At 54.9% G+C, this 16,818-nt stretch overlaps 1 protein-coding gene across 1 annotated transcript in view; it reads left to right on the top strand.

The window, feature by feature from the left end:
- Nucleotides 1-16,818, top strand: part of ADAMTS10 (ADAM metallopeptidase with thrombospondin type 1 motif 10) — a 100,625-nt gene that overhangs the window by 39,497 nt on the left and 44,310 nt on the right. The window contains exons 5-9 of the mRNA XM_034755274.1: nucleotides 3,061-3,278; nucleotides 5,354-5,437; nucleotides 6,026-6,171; nucleotides 10,647-10,690; nucleotides 12,204-12,309. Of these exons, the coding sequence (XP_034611165.1) occupies nucleotides 3,061-3,278; nucleotides 5,354-5,437; nucleotides 6,026-6,171; nucleotides 10,647-10,690; nucleotides 12,204-12,309 (598 nt within the window). The remainder of the gene's footprint in view (nucleotides 1-3,060; nucleotides 3,279-5,353; nucleotides 5,438-6,025; nucleotides 6,172-10,646; nucleotides 10,691-12,203; nucleotides 12,310-16,818) is intronic.

Genomic DNA, 16,818 nt, shown 5'->3' with positions numbered 1-16,818 from the left:
GGGGGGGGGGGGGGGGGGGGGGGGGGGTGGGGTCGGGGGGGGCGAAGCAGGGAGGGAGATTCTGTGCGGGGAGGGAACCCGGGAGGGAGGTTTTGGGGGGGGTCCTGGGAGGGAGGTTCTGTTTAGAGGGGGGATTTGGGAGGGAGGTGCCTTGTGTGAGTATCTCTGTGTTGGGGGTAGGGGTTGTGTCTCTGTGTGGATGTGTTTGTGTGAGGAGGTGTGGGGTGAGGTACTGTATGTTTGGGTGAGTCTCTGGTGCTGAGTGTGTGTGTGTGCTGTGTCTGTGTGCCGTGTCTGTGTGTGTGTGCTGTGTCTGTGCTAGAGGCGTGCTCTGTGTGTGTGTGTGTGTGTGTGTACTGTGTCTGTGTGTGTGTACTGTGTTACTGTGTCTGTGTGCTAGAGGCGTGCTCTGTGTATCAGTGCCTGGTGTTTAGGGGCACACCCTGGGTAAAGGAATGTCAGTGCGTGTGCGGATGATGCCATTCCACCCCTCATCCTGGATCTCTGGCCCCGGCTGTGGCGAGTTGGGGCTTTGCCCCCCCTTTGCCGTGTGGGATGAGCCCAAGGCCTGGCCCATGTTTGGGCTGCAGCGTTACACTTCCCTTTGTCAGTGTGAGTCACATTTGCGCTGCTATGCTGTCGGATGCTCCATGGACAGGGTGAGAACACCGGAGCCGTTCACAGGAGAGAAACAGCAGCTTCCGAGAGTCACCCTGGGCTCTGGGAGGTATTGGGAAAGGAGGGCAGTTATGTATTTACCTTCCTTTCTTACCCCTCCACTGGGCGGCCCTAGAAGAGCATAGGACAGGACTCCTTTAGAGGTGATGAACCCCCAGAAACGGATGGCCCAGAGGGTGCCAGTAGAAGTGCCCTTTGGCTGCAAAATTTGTGGCGACCTCCATTCTGCGGAACGATGCTGAACCCCCACCGACGGGCCCCATTTCATTATCACGAATCCTTTCTGTCGTGCCAGCCGTACCAATCCCCAGCGCCGTGCACAGGTCTGTGATCAGCCGGCAGAGAACTGCTCCCTGCCACAGAGAGCCTACGGACTAACTGATCTGATTATGCATCATATTCTAATGCACTGTGTGGTGTATGCACACGGGTGTGTAGAGCTGAAGAACAGTGGTTAGGGTGCTAGCCTGTGACCTGGGTCACCTGCGCCCTGTTCCCTGCTCTACCACAGACTGTCTGTGTGTCCTGGGGCAAGCCACTTAGCCTCTGTGACTCAGTTCCCCCTCTGTGAATGCGGAAGAGCAGCATGGCCCTGCCTCCCTGGTGAGGAGAAGACGTTAAAGATTGTCAGACACTTGGATATTATATATGTACCTGAAATACATAGTGTGTGGTAGGTCCTGCAGTGGGCGGGGAGATTCTCCTTTGGGGCCAGGGCCTCTGTTTTGGGAGCAGGGGGGATCTGAGATTCATCCCCATTGTCTGTAATGTGGGGCAAGGCGACAATCCCTCCCCTAGGCTGCCCTGGGTAGGCTCCTGCTGATCGCACTAAAGGAAGATGAAAGGAGAAGCTCCAGGGTTCTCTGTCAGGGTCAGAGAATGCAGAGAGGCAGCTGCCCCAGGCCCTTGGCAAGTTTGAATGTCACTGCAGGATGCGTTTGACCCAGAGCACGTAAATCCAGCATCTCCCTGACCCGCTGAGGAAGCGCAGCTCTAAGGGCTGGTGCCTGAGGAGGGGTCTGAGGCGAGTTCCGTCCCACCTGTGCCTGCTGGAGCATCAGGAGACGACCTGGACTCTCCTGGTCCCGCGTTACGCAAGGCTGACTCTTTGCCACATTCCCCGGCTTCCAGACGAACGCGAGTCTGTTCCCAGTTGTTTCTTGGAAAGCAAAGACCACAGAGTAAGAGCCACGGGCCAAATACAGCTCAGAACAACCACAGCACAGCTGGCCGCAGCAGCAGCGACACTCCCTCCCGTCCCCTGCGCCCCGACTGCCTGAGCAGCCCAGCCTCGCCTGTGTGCAACAAAGAGCTCCTCCCCGTCAGCCCCAGTGGGCTAGCCCGAGCTGCCGCAAGGCAGTGACTGAGAGTCACCTCTCCCTGATGGCCAGACACGGCCGCATTCCCACCCAGGAGGATGTTATGGATTGAGTCCCACGTCAGGACAGAGAGGACATGAATTCGCCCTGCCTCTGGTTTCCCAGTCGGTGAGGTCAGTGGGAGCATTGGCCACCGCCTTCCAGCAGACCGCAGCTCCCAGAATTCCTTGCAAGATGCTTCTCCCCAGGGGAAGTCACCATGAGTGTGTGGCGGTGGGGAAGGAGCCCAGGGAGGTTGAACCCATTGGGAGGCAGAGGGCTCGCTGCACCAGCTGGGGGCACCAACTGCTCTTGAAGCTTGCAGCAAAATACCACAGTCCTGCTGCTGCTTTGGGGTACATCCAAACGGCAAAATAAAACCTCCAGCAGTGAGTCTCAGAGCCCAGGTCAATGGACTCGGGCTCCTGCTGCGAGGATAAAAATAGCCACGTAGACGTTCCCGCTCGGGATGGAGCCCAGGCTCCGAGACCCACCCTCCGCACTGGGTTTCAGAGCCCAGGCCCCATTCCCCACGCGGAAATGTCTACGCTGCTCTTTTGAGCCCTATTTTTAGCATGAGCCCGGCCAGCGCCAGTCAGTTGAGCCGGGGCTCTGAGATTCGCTGCTGTGGGGTTGTTTTTTTTTTACAGTGTAGACGTACCCTTAGAGGTTGCAGCTCTTGCTGCAGGGGGAATCCCGAATCTCAAACTCGGGTCCCGGCAGATAAAAGGACAAGAAAATGATTTGCCGTTGCTTTGTTTTCAGGTTATTTCTTTGTAGTTTCTAAATCTGCGCAGCTGCTCCCCACGACAGAGCAGAGCACGGGCCGCGCTGAGGAAAGGGCTCCGGCTCGGGGTAGCAGAAGGTGCCGCCCGCCTCGGCATTGAAGTGCAAGGGCAGATGGCGAGGAGGGTGGCTACCAGGGCTGGGCTGCAAGGGGAACTGGCAGGACAGGGTTGTGATGAATCCCATTCACGCGCACCAAAGCACACCCCAAAGCCAGAAAGCCCCTTTCTCTCCTCAGATGAGAAGCCCTGGAAGGGGAGACCTTGGTGGCTGCGGACGCTCAAGCCCTCCCCTCTGAAACCATCGAGCAATAACAGCCAACGAGGCCAACTGCCCCTGAAGAGATCCGTCAGCACCGAGCGCTACGTGGAGACCCTCGTGGTGGCCGATAAAATGATGGTGGGGTACCACGGGCGGCGGGACATAGAGCAGTACATCCTGGCCATCATGAATATTGTAAGTGTTATACCCACATCACGGCCCCCCAGGGTCCCTGTGGCCCCCGGGATGGGAGCCAGGGGACAGCCGTGTGCCCACGCTGCTGGCAAACCGGGATCGGCTGCCAGGGAGCAGGTGGGAGGTAGACTGCAGAGTGCTGCACTCGGAGGGCGCCCCACCTCCTGGAGGGTCATCGGCAGCCCTGAGACAGGTCACAACCTGAGTCTAGACATGGCCTGGTCCGCCTAAAACACGGTGACCCAAAACCCAACTTGTGTATTTGCTGGGGAGGGCGGATCAAAACAGGCCAGACGGTGCCCGTATCTCACTCGGCCGAGCAGGGCACAGTAAGTGGGAGAAAGCTCTGCCCCCGCCTCCTTGTTCAGGCGGGTAAGATCGACCCAGCCAGTTCTTGGGTCCGGGTTTGGTGTGGGGCAGACCCAGTGCTCCCACTGCCAGCACATGGATAAGGAGAGGCTAGAGAGCAGTGGGGAATGGGCAGTCCCTTTGGAGGCCTGCAGTAACTTACTCCCCGCCCCCAGGGTGTGGGGTGTCGGGAGCAGAAAGCCCTCCACGGCTATTGCTGGGGTGGAGCAATTACACGCCACCCCTTACTCCGGGCAGAGCCTACAGTTCTTCGTGTAGCCCATGGGGACCACTTCTGGAGTCGGGTGCTAAGGTATCTGACTCGGAGTGGCAAAGTCTAGCCCCATACAGCTGTGCTGTAGGGCAGTGGTTTTCACCCTGGGGCCCATGGACCCCTGGGTTCGCAGACTATGGCTAAGATTTCCAAAGGGTCTGCACCGCCATTCGAAATGTTTTAGGGATCCGCAAATGAAAAAAGGTTGAAGCCCCCAGCTGTAGGCTTAGGGGGGGACCAAAAGCCATTCTCTAAACACCACCTCCCTTATGATCCGCACTGTGAATAGAGCAGGAGAAAGGGTGAAACACGTGGGAAAACAGAGGGCCATCATTATGCTTCAGGGCATAAGCTGATTGACATGAGGGTTAGGAAGGACTATATCCCATCCCTCCATGCAGTGCTGCTCAGGTCTCCAGGTGAGTTATGGACAGGGAAGGACTTCCTCTGCAGCACCTAGCGATGGCCAAAGTGGCCATCTACAACACTGGGGAGAGGATGATGGCTGAGGGGGTTCTCTGCGACTCTGGGGCCTATTTCCGATCCTCCCTCTGTTCATGCATGCGGACAGAGTTCCTCCGGGCGGCGTCCGCTGGCTCCCTTGACACCTTCGAGGAGCAGTGGGCGCTGTCCAGGGTTCTCTGCTTGATGGTCCCCTTCGGGTTCCCTTTTTTTAACCCTTTGACCTTTACACCTGCCCTTGTTATATTTTCTGTTGTCCCCCGTAATTATTTGAGTTCCCGGGCTCAATGCATCCTCCCCAGAACCCAATAGGACCAGGTGCGGATTATTACAGAGGCAGGATACCAGGCGAGATGGATTCAGGGGGTGAGCTGGGAGTGCTGACTCCTGTCTTCCCGTGAGAGGAGACAGGCTGGGAAGTTGTGGACAGCAGGTATGAAAGCCTGTCTTTGCCGGCTCTTTGCCCCGTCCCCTGCAGGATACCGTTTAGCTAGACTTGGGGCTTGATCTGTGTGTACTTTAAGGTGGGTGCTAGATTTGAAAATAAGCCCATTTCCGATTGTTGCACGTGATGTAAAACATTCACCACGTTGTTCCCTGCACCTACGCATGGTCCTCAGCAACGCTCAGACCCAAGGAAGTGCAGCCCCAAAGCCAGAGGCCTTCACCCTCTGAGCTCCAGCAGAAGATCTAGAGAGGTGGTGCTTTCTGTTAGATTCAGGGCAGAACCAAAGCCCCGATCTGAACACCCTTGGCCTTTGTTAGGTTCTGAAATCCAGATCTCAGTGTGATGGCTCCAGCCCATCGCTGGCTACCCTGTATCTTGAGTCCAGGCCTCCCCACAGTGGAGGGCGAGACCTCTACACACCAATAAATGCTCAAGCAGACCTGGTTCCTTCCAGCAGAAAGCAGCAGCGGGCACGTGAGACGCCCTCTCCCCAATGCTGAGCTCATTTTTAAGACTTGTCTTTTCTTGTTTCTTGGAGGTCAGGTTGCCAAACTTTTCCAGGACTCAAGTCTGGGCAATATTGTCAATATCCTTGTGACCCGTCTGATCCTTCTCACTGAGGACCAGGTAAGGTGGCAGCTGAGCTTCTGGCTAGTGTGGGAGCTTTGCCAACCCCCCCACCCCCACCCCCAGCTGTGCAGTGTAGTCATGACCCCCTGACCCTGCAGTGCTGCCCTGGCTTTGTGAAATCTTGTATTTTTCCCGTGTGGCAAAGCTGTGAACTGCTGCTGAGTGGTCCGGGTTCCATGCAGCGCGCACCTGGTGTGCTGCTCAACAAAGCAGGTTCTCCCAGGTGCAGCACACCTGCTGTGCATGTGTCAGGTACCTGCTGGGCTAGAGACCAGACCACCTTTGTTCCATCAGAACTCACCTGCTGTGCCCCTGCATGGACCCAAGTATTTACTGGGGGCTTAATTCTCTGTTCGGACAGAGTGGAGAAGGGGTTGCTGCAGGGAGCCAGTTGCAGTTCTACTCTCAGGCAGGACCTGCATCTTCTGCTGTACTTTCCCCGCCTCTGCCTGCCAACCAGTCCATGCCCACCGCCCCACTGTGCAATGGGAGAGGGAAGCAGTGCTGGACTTAGCCCCCTGCTCATCTAGAGAGGGGCAGTGCACCTTCCCCATGTCACACGCTCTCCTCTTACTTCCGTTCCAGCCCGCTCTGGAGATTAACCACCACGCTGGGAAATCCCTGGACAGTTTCTGCAAGTGGCAGAAATCCATTGTGAACCGGAACGGCAATGGGAACGCCATCCCCGAGAACGGCATAGCCAACCACGACACCGCCGTGCTGATCACCAGGTAAGGCCCCCGCTGCTGGGCTGTGCTCTCCGGGTCCCTCTTCACTGCAGAGGTGACCCAGACACTTACCCAGATGTTGCCCCCAAACCTCTTCCATCCAGACACAAACCCGCCTCTCCCGAGCAGGGAGCTGCTTTACCCCAAGGCTCGCTGTCCCTTCTGGGGCTATAGGCTAAAGCCCGAGCGAGGCTTTTGCCAGGCTAGTAACCCACCCTTTGCAGTGCGGACGCAGACTAAACCCCATGAGTGCTGACAGTCCTTCGATGCCTTCCCAGAATTCGCCCCGCCTGTCCAGAAGGATATGTGCTGAAATCAATGGGATAGAAGCACGTGCCCAGGTGCTTTGGGCCGTACTGTTCTGTATGACCACCGTGCAGATATGAGAACTGTGCAGGGTTTAACTAACCTGGGGCATAGGGTAGCCCCACCTGGAGTGCTCTCCGGAGGCACGCCATGGCACAACAGGCCCGTCTGCCTCAGTGTCCCTCGTTCGGAGACCCAATAACTGTACTCCAGGTTCTGTTGCCTCAATAATACCCCTCCCAATCGAGTTTATTACAGAAACATTGTGCAAATATCCCAAAACATCAGCCCCAACCCATAGTCCATTTGTCACCTCCTGCGCATGGAGTCCTTAAAATCCCAGGGCATCTAGGCCCTCGGTGCCCCACGTTCCACTCTCCAGTGTCTTCTGCCGTACCTGGCGTGGTCCTCTCCTGTCCTTCTGCCAGGACTGCCACCCAAGTCCTTCCAGCTGGAGTGTAACCCCACTCTTCCGAGAGGGACTTCCACTGCCTCTCTTCTGGGAGATCATTCTCATCAGGGGAGCATCTCTCACTCCCCCGGTCCTCTCACTCTTCCCCTGGGTCCAGCTCTGCAGCGGGAAGATGTCAGCAGATAAGTTCCTCCACTGCCCCCCTGCCTTCAGCCTTCTCCAGCCCTCGGCTTCAGCTCTCCAGGTTAGATGTCAGCAGGCAACTCCCTCTGCTGCTCTCCGGCCTTCAGCTGTCTTCAGCCCTGGTCCTCTGGCTAGGGGAAGTCAGCCAGCAAACCCCTCTTGCTGCTCTCCTGCCTTCAGCCTTCTCCCAGGAACCAACCGTAACTTCCTTCAGGAACCTTCCAAAGCCCCCCGGTCTCTGGCAGCTCTCACCGGCCCTGTCCTGACTGATGCAGTCTCTGCTCCAAGGCAAGCCCCAAGTGTCTTAGACCTCAGGTGTCCTTGTCCCCCATCTCCGGCCTCATGTCGCTGTACTAGTGGTTGGCCAGGGAACCGTGCACCGGGATCCAGCCCAGGTATCCTACAACCCCCAGCTCCTCGGTGCTACTTCCCTGGGCTTTTCTTCCTACTGTGACCTTTGTCAGGCCTTCTCCCCCACCGCCTCTCTGGGTTCTCCCATCCTCCAGGGCCGCGAGCCTCAGGACTCTCCCCGGGAATTCCCCACAAAATCCCAAATTAAAAGTATAAACGTAAACTGAACTTCTGCCTTGCTTGGGCTTGACTTTTCATCCCCCTCATTTTCCTGGCTCTAGTCCTCGTTTAAAGGCCTCCTTGCACCCTCCCCTGAAGTCCAGCTCCTGCCCCTTTACCACTGGAGCCTGCTCCGTTCCCAGCAGCCGCTTCCGCCCTCTCCTTTCTCAGGTTCACCCTGATCCTTTCTAGCTGTCCCGCCCTCTTACCTGGCCAAACAGGGCGCACCTCTTCTGGCACTGGGATGCTGGACCTGCTTTGTGTACTGGATCCAGCCCCACCTGTGACACGTTGGCTGAGCAAGACAGAAGCCGGGGGTCCCTGAGAGCCCGGCACTGGTTATGGGGCGTGAGACTGGCACGTCCGTGGGGGCTGACAGGCACGTTTGGAAGGCTTCAGTACAGCTGCTCGATGCTCGCCCGCAGCCAGCACTGGCCGCCCCTCGCCCACCGGAAGGCTCCGTTTTAATGGTGGGGGGCTCCGGGTGGAAACGGGTTGGACGTCCCAAGTTTGGGGCAACTGCAGTGGGCTACATGCGGGCGGTGTGGGGCGGGGGGAGGGGAGGTTGCGCCTTCCTTTTTCCTCCAGGAAGCGAAGGGGGAAGGTCCTAAAATGAAAGCAGCGGAGCGGGGAGTCTCCAAGCAGGAGCCAATTCCTGCTGGCCTCCCCAGCACGCTGCACACTCGCTCCAGTTCGGAGCTGCACGGAGCCTGGCTCATGTCAGGGGAGCTTGTGAAATTTTTGATGTGGGGGGGAGGGGCAAGCCAAAGCCCTGTCAGCCCCGACTTCACCTTCCCTGGCTCGCAGCGGCTGCCGCGTGTGGGACGCGGACGCTGACTCCGAATTCCTCGGCCTCCTGCCAGATGTTTGAACTAACCCTGAGAGACTCTCTGGGCCCAAGTCCCCGGGGCCAGCTCCCGCGCCAGCCCTGGGAAGGGCCTACCGCATCTGGAGCTGTCTGTAATAAATTCCCTGTCTCCCGATAACATCTTGCTGAGCTGTGGGCTTTTTGCCTCCGCCGGAGACGTGTCAAGTCAGAACCTCCGAAGGCTTTAGCGGAATCCGCTCGAAACAAAGCGGCGAATGTTTCCCCCTCGCTCGGTTTCCTGTCGAGGGCGAGGGGTTTGGACACGTGGAGCGAGCGGGGAGGCCAGAGGGCCAGGAGCCATCTACCAGCAATTGTCACTCTTAACCCATAGCCTGCTGGAAGCTGCTTTTCTCCCCGGTTTCAGGGCCTGTGAGGCAGCCAGCGGTAGCGAGGCCGATTTATAATGCTGGCTGGCACGTGAGCTTCCCCCGCCCTTCACGGCTCTGTCTGGACTCCGCATCCTCCACCCTTTGAGCCCTGGGCCCACAGGCAGCCCTGCCAATGCACCTCACTCCTGACCAGCAACACCCCTGCTATTCCAGCCCACCCTCCATCATCCTCTCTCTCTCTGTCACACACACACCGGTATAACAACTCAAGAAAGGCCGGGGTCACGGAATTATTAATTCCCAAAGCCCATACGTATTCCTATCTGGCGCTTAGCTCTGGCTTTTCTTTGTACCTACCCCCCAGGTGAAGGAATCCTGACAGACTATATGCGTCACGCTCCTCGCCTTGAAGCTCAATGGACTTGGGCTGGGGCTGACTAATGGGGAAAGCGGATCGCAGAGCCGAGCCCTCTGACGCCTCCCCCTCCAGCCGTGCTGAGATCAGGGCAGCCAGGTCAGGTGCCCCGAGAGATCTCTGCTGGCGTAAAATTGTCCAAAGCGGCGACGCGGCCGTGAGTTTGCTCGGGTTCCCCCGTCTGAGCCTGGGTAAAGGACTCCTCCGGAAACCGAGGCGCACAAAATGAGCAGCTGTTTTGGGAAACGTAGGCCTCGCCATAACCTCCCTGTGCGTCGCTGTCCCCATTGTGAAAGGTGGCTCTCAGGGAGCCTGAGGCGGGATTCATTCATTGGGGCATGTGAGGCTCTCGGACACTCATGGGAAAGGCTCTTGGGGAGCAGGCAGTGCTTAATTTGTAGTTAAAAAGGTACCGGGACTCGAGCAATTTTTTTTACATTCACAAGCCTGGAGGCGCCAGGGCTCGGAACGGCCAGGCCCGGAGGCGCCGGGGCTCTGAAAGGCCAGGCCCGGAGGCGCCGGGGCTCTGAAAGGCCAGGCCCGGAGGCGCCGGGGCTCGGAACGGCCAGGCCTGGAGGCGCCAGGGCTCTGAAAGGCCAATCCCGGAGGTGCCGGGGCTCTGAAAGGCCAATCCCGGAGGTGCCGGGGCTCAGCCCTGGCAAGCCCTGGCACAAATTAAGCACTGGGAGCGGGGCCCCATGGGTAGTAGGTGGTTCAGCTGGAGTGAGGTCAGTAGAACAGGTGCTGTGACTGGCCATCCAAATTGCTGCTCGCTTCCTTCTTTCAATCTCGGCATCGTTTTCTTCTTGATCAAACGAAATCAGGAGGGTATTTTCCCGCGGGAGGGGCACTGCTGCTGCTTGGTTCCCAAGATCTCCTGGCGTCTCAGGGGACATCTTCACTGCCATAAATAACACCACAGCGCCGAGTCTCAGAGCCTGGGGCAATTGACGGGTTTGCAGGGCTTGGGCTGCGGGGCAGTGTGGACCCTTAGACTCAGGCTGGAGTCTGGGATCTCATAGGAGGAGTGGGTCTCAGAGCCCAGACTCCAGCCTGCGTATCTACACTGCAGTTTTATAGCTGCGCCGTCAGAGCCCCATGAACTGGAGTCAGCTGACTCGCAGCCATGCGGTGCAGTGTAGACAAACCTTCAGAGACCCAGGCTGTGATAATACAGGTGCTCAGAGCAGCCGGATGGCAAATATCCAAAGGATCTGTGCTCACCTATCCTAGGGGAAAATCCCGTGGGGCTAAGATGCTTTGGCACTTAGCCAGAAAACCATGATTTTTTTTTTTTCCATTGGGAGGAAACTATGGAGATCTAATGAAAGCTGCCATCTTTTCAGCCTGCAGTTTTTTGGTTTAATTTCATCTCTTTCCTTTCTTATCTTTCAGATATGATATATGCATCTACAAGAACAAGCCATGTGGCACCTTAGGTAGGTAAGAGCCCAATTCAGAGACTCTGTTGTAACTAATTCTTCGCTCTTATCTAGCACTTTGCATCAGTAGATCTCAAAATGCTTGACAAAGGAGATCAGTAGCCCCATTTTACAGATAGGGAAACTGAGGCAAAGAGCGGCAAAGTGCCTTGCCTAAGCTCACCCAGCAGGCCTGTGATAGACCTGGGAACAGAACCTTGGTATCCTGAGTCCCTGTCCAATGCTTGATCGTCAAGGCCACACTGCCTCCTTACTTCAATAAGTGTTAAAAAAAAAATCTACCTAGTGCCAAGGGTCTGGTGACTGGCTTAGGACCATTTCACTGTTCTATCCCTTGTCCAGTTCCAGCCCAGTAACTCAGAACTGGTCTCATTCTGAAGGCTGGTTAGCAGCCCAGTCTCCCTGGCTGCCGAGGAGAGAGCTAGGACTCTGAACACAAAGGGAATTCTTTATTGCCGCTGCTGGACACAGACCCCGCAGTTCTCTCTGGCTCTGCCCTCTTGTACTGCCCATACCCAGGGTCTCCGTAAGTTTGGTCTGAACTGAGCGGTCTTGGAAGGGAGGGCTGAGTATACTCCCCCAAAGTAAAATAGATGGGATGGATCTCAAAGCAACTTCTTAGAGGCTAGGTGGTCCAGCCGGGAGGCCAAGAACTGAATGGGCCATGGAGGACAAGCTCCTCACTCATCATGGGATTGTGTCCTGTTCTGATAGATTGGTGGGAAGCTTGCACCTGCTCTGTAGGTAAATAGAGGGTTACCTTGTCTCAGTATGGCACCTGTCGGTAGGAATCTATGCTCTTAACAAATAACCAAAGCCCCCCCCCCCCCCTCGCCCCGCTGCCTTGCTTCTGCCTCCGCGGGTGGAAGGGTGCCCGGCATTGAGCCTGGGCGCTGTGTGTGCAGAGGGACTGAGGAACCCAGAGATATTTCCGAGGTGCTGAGCAGCACAGATGGACACAGGTTTGATTCTAGTGGTGATGGGTGCCAATCAAACCCCCGGAGCGGAAGCCCAGGATCTGGGCTTTGTCTCTTTCCAATGGACAGCGGCAGGACCGTGGCTTCGGCCCTTTATAGACCGATATTCAGACAGGCTTTGGATGGGCCTTTCTGTCCCCACTGGGCTCATTTGGTGTGACCAGCCCCACTTCCTCCCTGTGTAGACAATCTGGGGAGCAGATCTGAAGCCTGGTGGAGTTTTATTGGCACTTGGCGTTTCCAAGCCCTCCTGCTGTTGCCAGCCATCTCGCGGCAAAGCGAGTTTGTGAACAGCCCTGGGAGTCGCTGGAGACATGGGTGCCAGAGCCCAGCAAACCACTTTCCCCTCCTGTGCCTGATGCACAGTCCACTGAAGTCAATGAAAAGAGTCAGGCCCTCCGGGCCAGGTTAACACTCCAAATTAACATTAAGCCCAAAGCCCGCTGTTTAACCCTGAAACATGGCTTGTGGCCTTACACCCCGCCACCAACGCTCCTCACTGGCCCCATACCAACCGCAGCTGCCTTTCCTAGGGCTGGCCCCGGTGGGAGGAATGTGTGAGCGAGAGAGAAGCTGCAGCATCAACGAGGACATCGGGCTGGCCACTGCCTTCACCATTGCCCATGAGATCGGCCACACGTGAGTGTTACACCCGGAAGCGTTCCCCCGGGGAGTCGCTTCACAGGAAAGACCTCCCCTTTTGGGCTGCTCTCACCAGTAGCCAACTGGAGAATCATCTTCAGTGTAAAGACCTTGGAATAGCCATGCGAGGTGGGACCAACAGTCCATCCAGTTCAGTATCCCACCAGAACAGATAGGCCAATGTCCCACTCCGGGCCAAAGCAGATCACACCAGTAGTCCATGTAGACTGAAGATCTCACTTCTTGCTCATACTGGACCAGGCCATTGGTCCACCTAGTCCATTGTCCTGTCTCCAGCAGTGGCCAATGCTCCGTGCATCCTAGGAAGGCTTGTGATGCCTAACGCACCTGGACCAATGTATCATGGGGAAGGGAAATTTCTTCCTGACCTTAGTGATGTGCTGTGTCCTGAAGCCTAAGCATTAATAGCCCCTTGACACTTTATCTTCTTTTGTGTAAACTTTTGGGGTAGGGACTGTTGTTTATTATGTTTGTACCGCACCTTGCACGGCGGGACCCATTTACCTCACATGCACATGCTCCTCAGTAGAAATATTTAATCATAATGAATACATTTATTCAAATTAGCACCTCCTCCTTTTTAATCCTGCCTAGCAATGACACATATCAAGAATGACAAGAATACCATCCTGTAGTTATAAAGGCTAAGCTATGAGCAATCAAATCTCATGCTCCATGTCTTCAGCTGCCACCTCCATGGGTCAGGAAGGAAGTTGTGCCCCACATGCTTTCATGCACAGTTGTCAAGGTGCATTGTGGGTGGTCAGGATTATTACACTATCCTCTGAAGCTAGAAGCAGGACAGTGGAGTAGGCAGCCCAATGGTCTAGTCAAACAGAGGAAATGCCGTGTTCCTATAATACTGCGTTACAAGCCCAGTACAGAGTGAGTCTCATTAATTCGGGGGAGGGGAGAATATTAGTCAGTAAGGGCCCAATCCTGGGAAATGCTGTAGGAACTCAACTCCTGTTGCCATCAGCAGGCGATGACCTCACCGGATCAGGCTCTCAGCACTCATTACTCAGAGACTTACTTTACCTTAGAGTCAGACCTTAGTCCATCCCGTGCTTTGCTGCACATTGGGCTACCCACATTTGCCATCCTTGCCTGTCAACTGCCCTTCTCTCCAAATCTTCCCATTTCATGTTGAGGTGCTTGATGTCGTTCAGAACTGTTCGTTTCCATGTTATTCGCGGTCTTCCCCTCTTTCTTCTTGCGTTTTCTGGCTTCCATTCAAGGGCGGCATTTGGTAAGCGTTTGTTTTCCATTCTCAGCACATGTTCCAGCCACTGAGGTCTTCTTTTGTAGACTGTTTGTGAAAGGGTGCCTTATCCAGTCATTTTTCTGACTTCTTCATTCGTCTTCCTCTCTCTCTGTTATTCCCAATTAGGGTGACCAGACGTCCCGATTTTATCGGGACTGTCCCGATATTTCCTTGTTTGTCCCGCGTCCCGACCGATGTTAGGTCAGGACACTGGACAAACAAGGAAATGCGCCGGAGCCCGAAAGTGCTCGCGCCCCCTGCCCCGACTCCGCCCCCTCCTCCCCCCATTGGCTCCCTCCCTGAATCCCCGCCTCTTCTCCAGGCTCGCCATTCCTCCTCCCTCCACAAGCGCTGGAGGGAGGCCCGGGAGACGCAGCGGGAGCGTGGGGCCGGCGTGAGTGAGAGTCCGGCCTGGCCCCGAGCAGGCAGGACTCAGTCGGGCGGTAGGGAGAGTAGGGGGGCGGCCCGCAGGGCCTGGGCAGCAGGACTTGGGAGCAGCCGCTGCTGCAGCTCCCACTGCCGCGGGGGGAGGAAGCGGCCACCCCCCTCCTCTTCCTACTGCCCGACTGAGTCCTGCCTGCACTCGTGGCCAGGCCGGACTCTCACTCACCCTGGCCCCGCGCTTCCCCTGCGTCTCCGGGGCCTCCCTCCAGCGCTTGCGGAGGAAGGGTGTTTTTGCCCCGCCCCCCCGCGTCCCGATATTTGACTTGGGTGATCTGGTCACCCTATTCCCAATATTCTTCTCAGACATCTGTGATGAAATGCGTCCCGCTTTTGCGTCTCTTTCTTGGTAAGTTGCCATGTCTCACTGCTATGTGTTGTGATGGCGATAACAATTGCTTTGTACACGTTCAGTTTTGTCTTGAGGGAGATGTTTTTGAGTCTGCAAAATGCAGAGTTTGGCCTTCCCGATTCATCTTCTTGGCCCTGGTCGTCTACACTGGGGGGGGGGGGGTGAGAGATTGATCTAAGTTACGCAACTTCAGCTACGTGAATAACGTAGCTGAAGTCCACGTACTTAGATCAACTTACCATGGTGTCTTCACCGTGGTGAGTCAACTGCTGCCGCCCCCCCATTGACTCTGCCTGCGCCTCTCGCAGCGCTGGAGAACAGGAGTCGTCGGGAGAGCGCTCTTGAATCGATTAGACTAGACGTGATAAATCGACCCCCGCTGGATCGATCACTGCCCGCCGATCCGGTGGGTAGTGTAGACATACCCTTATTATTTCCTCGGAACTAGTACCCTCTTGGCTGATGGTACTTCCAAGATACGTAAAATTGTCCACTTTCTCCAGTTTCTCTTCTTCAATTTTGATTTCTGTCCCTATAGTCCCCATTAACATGACTTTACATTTCTTTGCATTGTATCTCAAACCTATCTTCTCTGTTACTTCTTTTACTTGATTTGTACATTTTTGTAGTCCGCTGGCATCTTCATTGATAAAAGCGATGTCATCAGCAAAGCCTAGATCAAATAGCCATGAATTGTTCCATTTTAGGCCATATGTATCACTGTTAAAAACCAATAAGGAGGGAGATTCCATCACCTCCCTAGGTAACCCATTCCAGTGCTTCACCACCCTCCTAGTGAAAAAGTTTTTCCTACTATCCAACCTAAACCTCCCGCACTGCAACTTGAGACCATTGCTCCTGTTCTATCAATCCCTTTTCCATATTAATGCAGCATTTTGAGTTGGCGTAGAATGCCTTCATAATGTTAATTAATTTTGTTGTAATTCCATATTGTTCCACCATTTTCCACATTGTTTCTCTGTTTACACTGTCAAATGCCTTTTGAAAGTCCACAAAATCAATGGCAAGACTGCCTTGAAATTCAATTGTGTTCTCAATAATCCGTCTCAGGGTGAAAATAGCGTCTGTGCACGATCTCCCTTGTCTAAATCCAGATTGTTGTTCATGTAGGATGGTATCCATCTTTCCTTTCATTCTGTTCAGGTGGACCACTGCTAATACTTTTCCTGTGACAGATAGAAGTGTTGCTCCCCTCCAATTTGAACAATTGTTTAGATCACCTTTCTTTGGTAACTTAATTATGATACCAAGGGTCCATTCTTCCGGGACTTTCTCCTCCGTCCATATTTTGCTGCACAGCGAACAGATGACTCGTTCCGTGTCTTCGCCTCCATATTTAAGCATCTCAGGATGAATGCCATCCAAACCAGGCGCCTTGTTGTTTTTCAGCTTCTGCAATGCATTTTTTTACTTCTTCGATTTTTACCTCAGACAAATCTGTATCTAGGGCTAATGGTTTATCACTGTCAAATTCCAGTCTTGTAATTGGTTCTGGTTGGTTTAGCACTTCTTTAAAGTGTTCCACCCATCTATTTTCTTGTTCCTCCTTGGCAAAGCAGGAAAGAAACAATGCCAAAAAAGATAAGCGAAATTGGAAAGTAAGGCTAGTGAAGCTGAAGACGCAGGGGAAAGAAACGATACGAGAACAGTCTACAGCGGGGGTCGGCAACCTCTCAGAAGTGGTGTGCCGAGTCTTCATTTATTCACTCTAATTTAAGGTTTCGCATGCCAGTCATACATTTTAACATTTTTAGAAGGTCTCTTTCTATAAGTCTAGAATATATAACTAAACTTTTGTTGTATGTAAAGTAAATAAGGTTTTTAAATTTTTTAAGAAGCTTCATTTAAAATTAAATTAAAATGCAGAGCCCCCCGGACCGGTGGCCAGGACCCGGGCAGTGTGAGTGCCACTGAAAATCAGCTTGTGTGCCGTGTTCGGCACGCGTGCCATAGGTTGCCTACCCCTGGTCTGCAGGGTCCTGAAACAATTAACAGGATATGGAACTCAGAGACTAGAACTGAGTAAACTCCTCCCTGGTCCATCTCCCTCCTCCCAGACTGAGTCCCACCTCCATCCCCACTCTCCCTCCCGCTCTTTGATCAAGTGAGATTCCTCTATCTCCCAGTGAATGCCAGGACACAGCTCCCTACATCCCCCCAAATCTTCTCTGCCGCCAGCCCCGTCTCCCCACTCAGCCATGTGGTCAGATCCTCGCTGTTCTTCCCCGCTCCAGTTCTTCCATATTTTCCCACTCCTAGTCCCCTGCCTGAGGGAGGGATCAGAAACTGGAAGTGGTGGGAGGCCCGGAGAAGAGGGGGTACCCAGGCAGGGCAGGCAAAGCTGACCGGTTGCACCCAAAAGTCCCCATCTCCCAGGGAGTCTTCCGTCGGCCCAGCATCCCTTACT

This window comes from Trachemys scripta, chromosome 22 (assembly GCF_013100865.1).
Source record: "Trachemys scripta elegans isolate TJP31775 chromosome 22, CAS_Tse_1.0, whole genome shotgun sequence".
In the NCBI taxonomy this organism is placed as follows: domain Eukaryota; kingdom Metazoa; phylum Chordata; order Testudines; family Emydidae; genus Trachemys; species Trachemys scripta.
The sequence above is the reverse complement of the archived record's forward strand: the minus strand, read 5'-3'. Positions and strand labels throughout refer to the sequence as shown.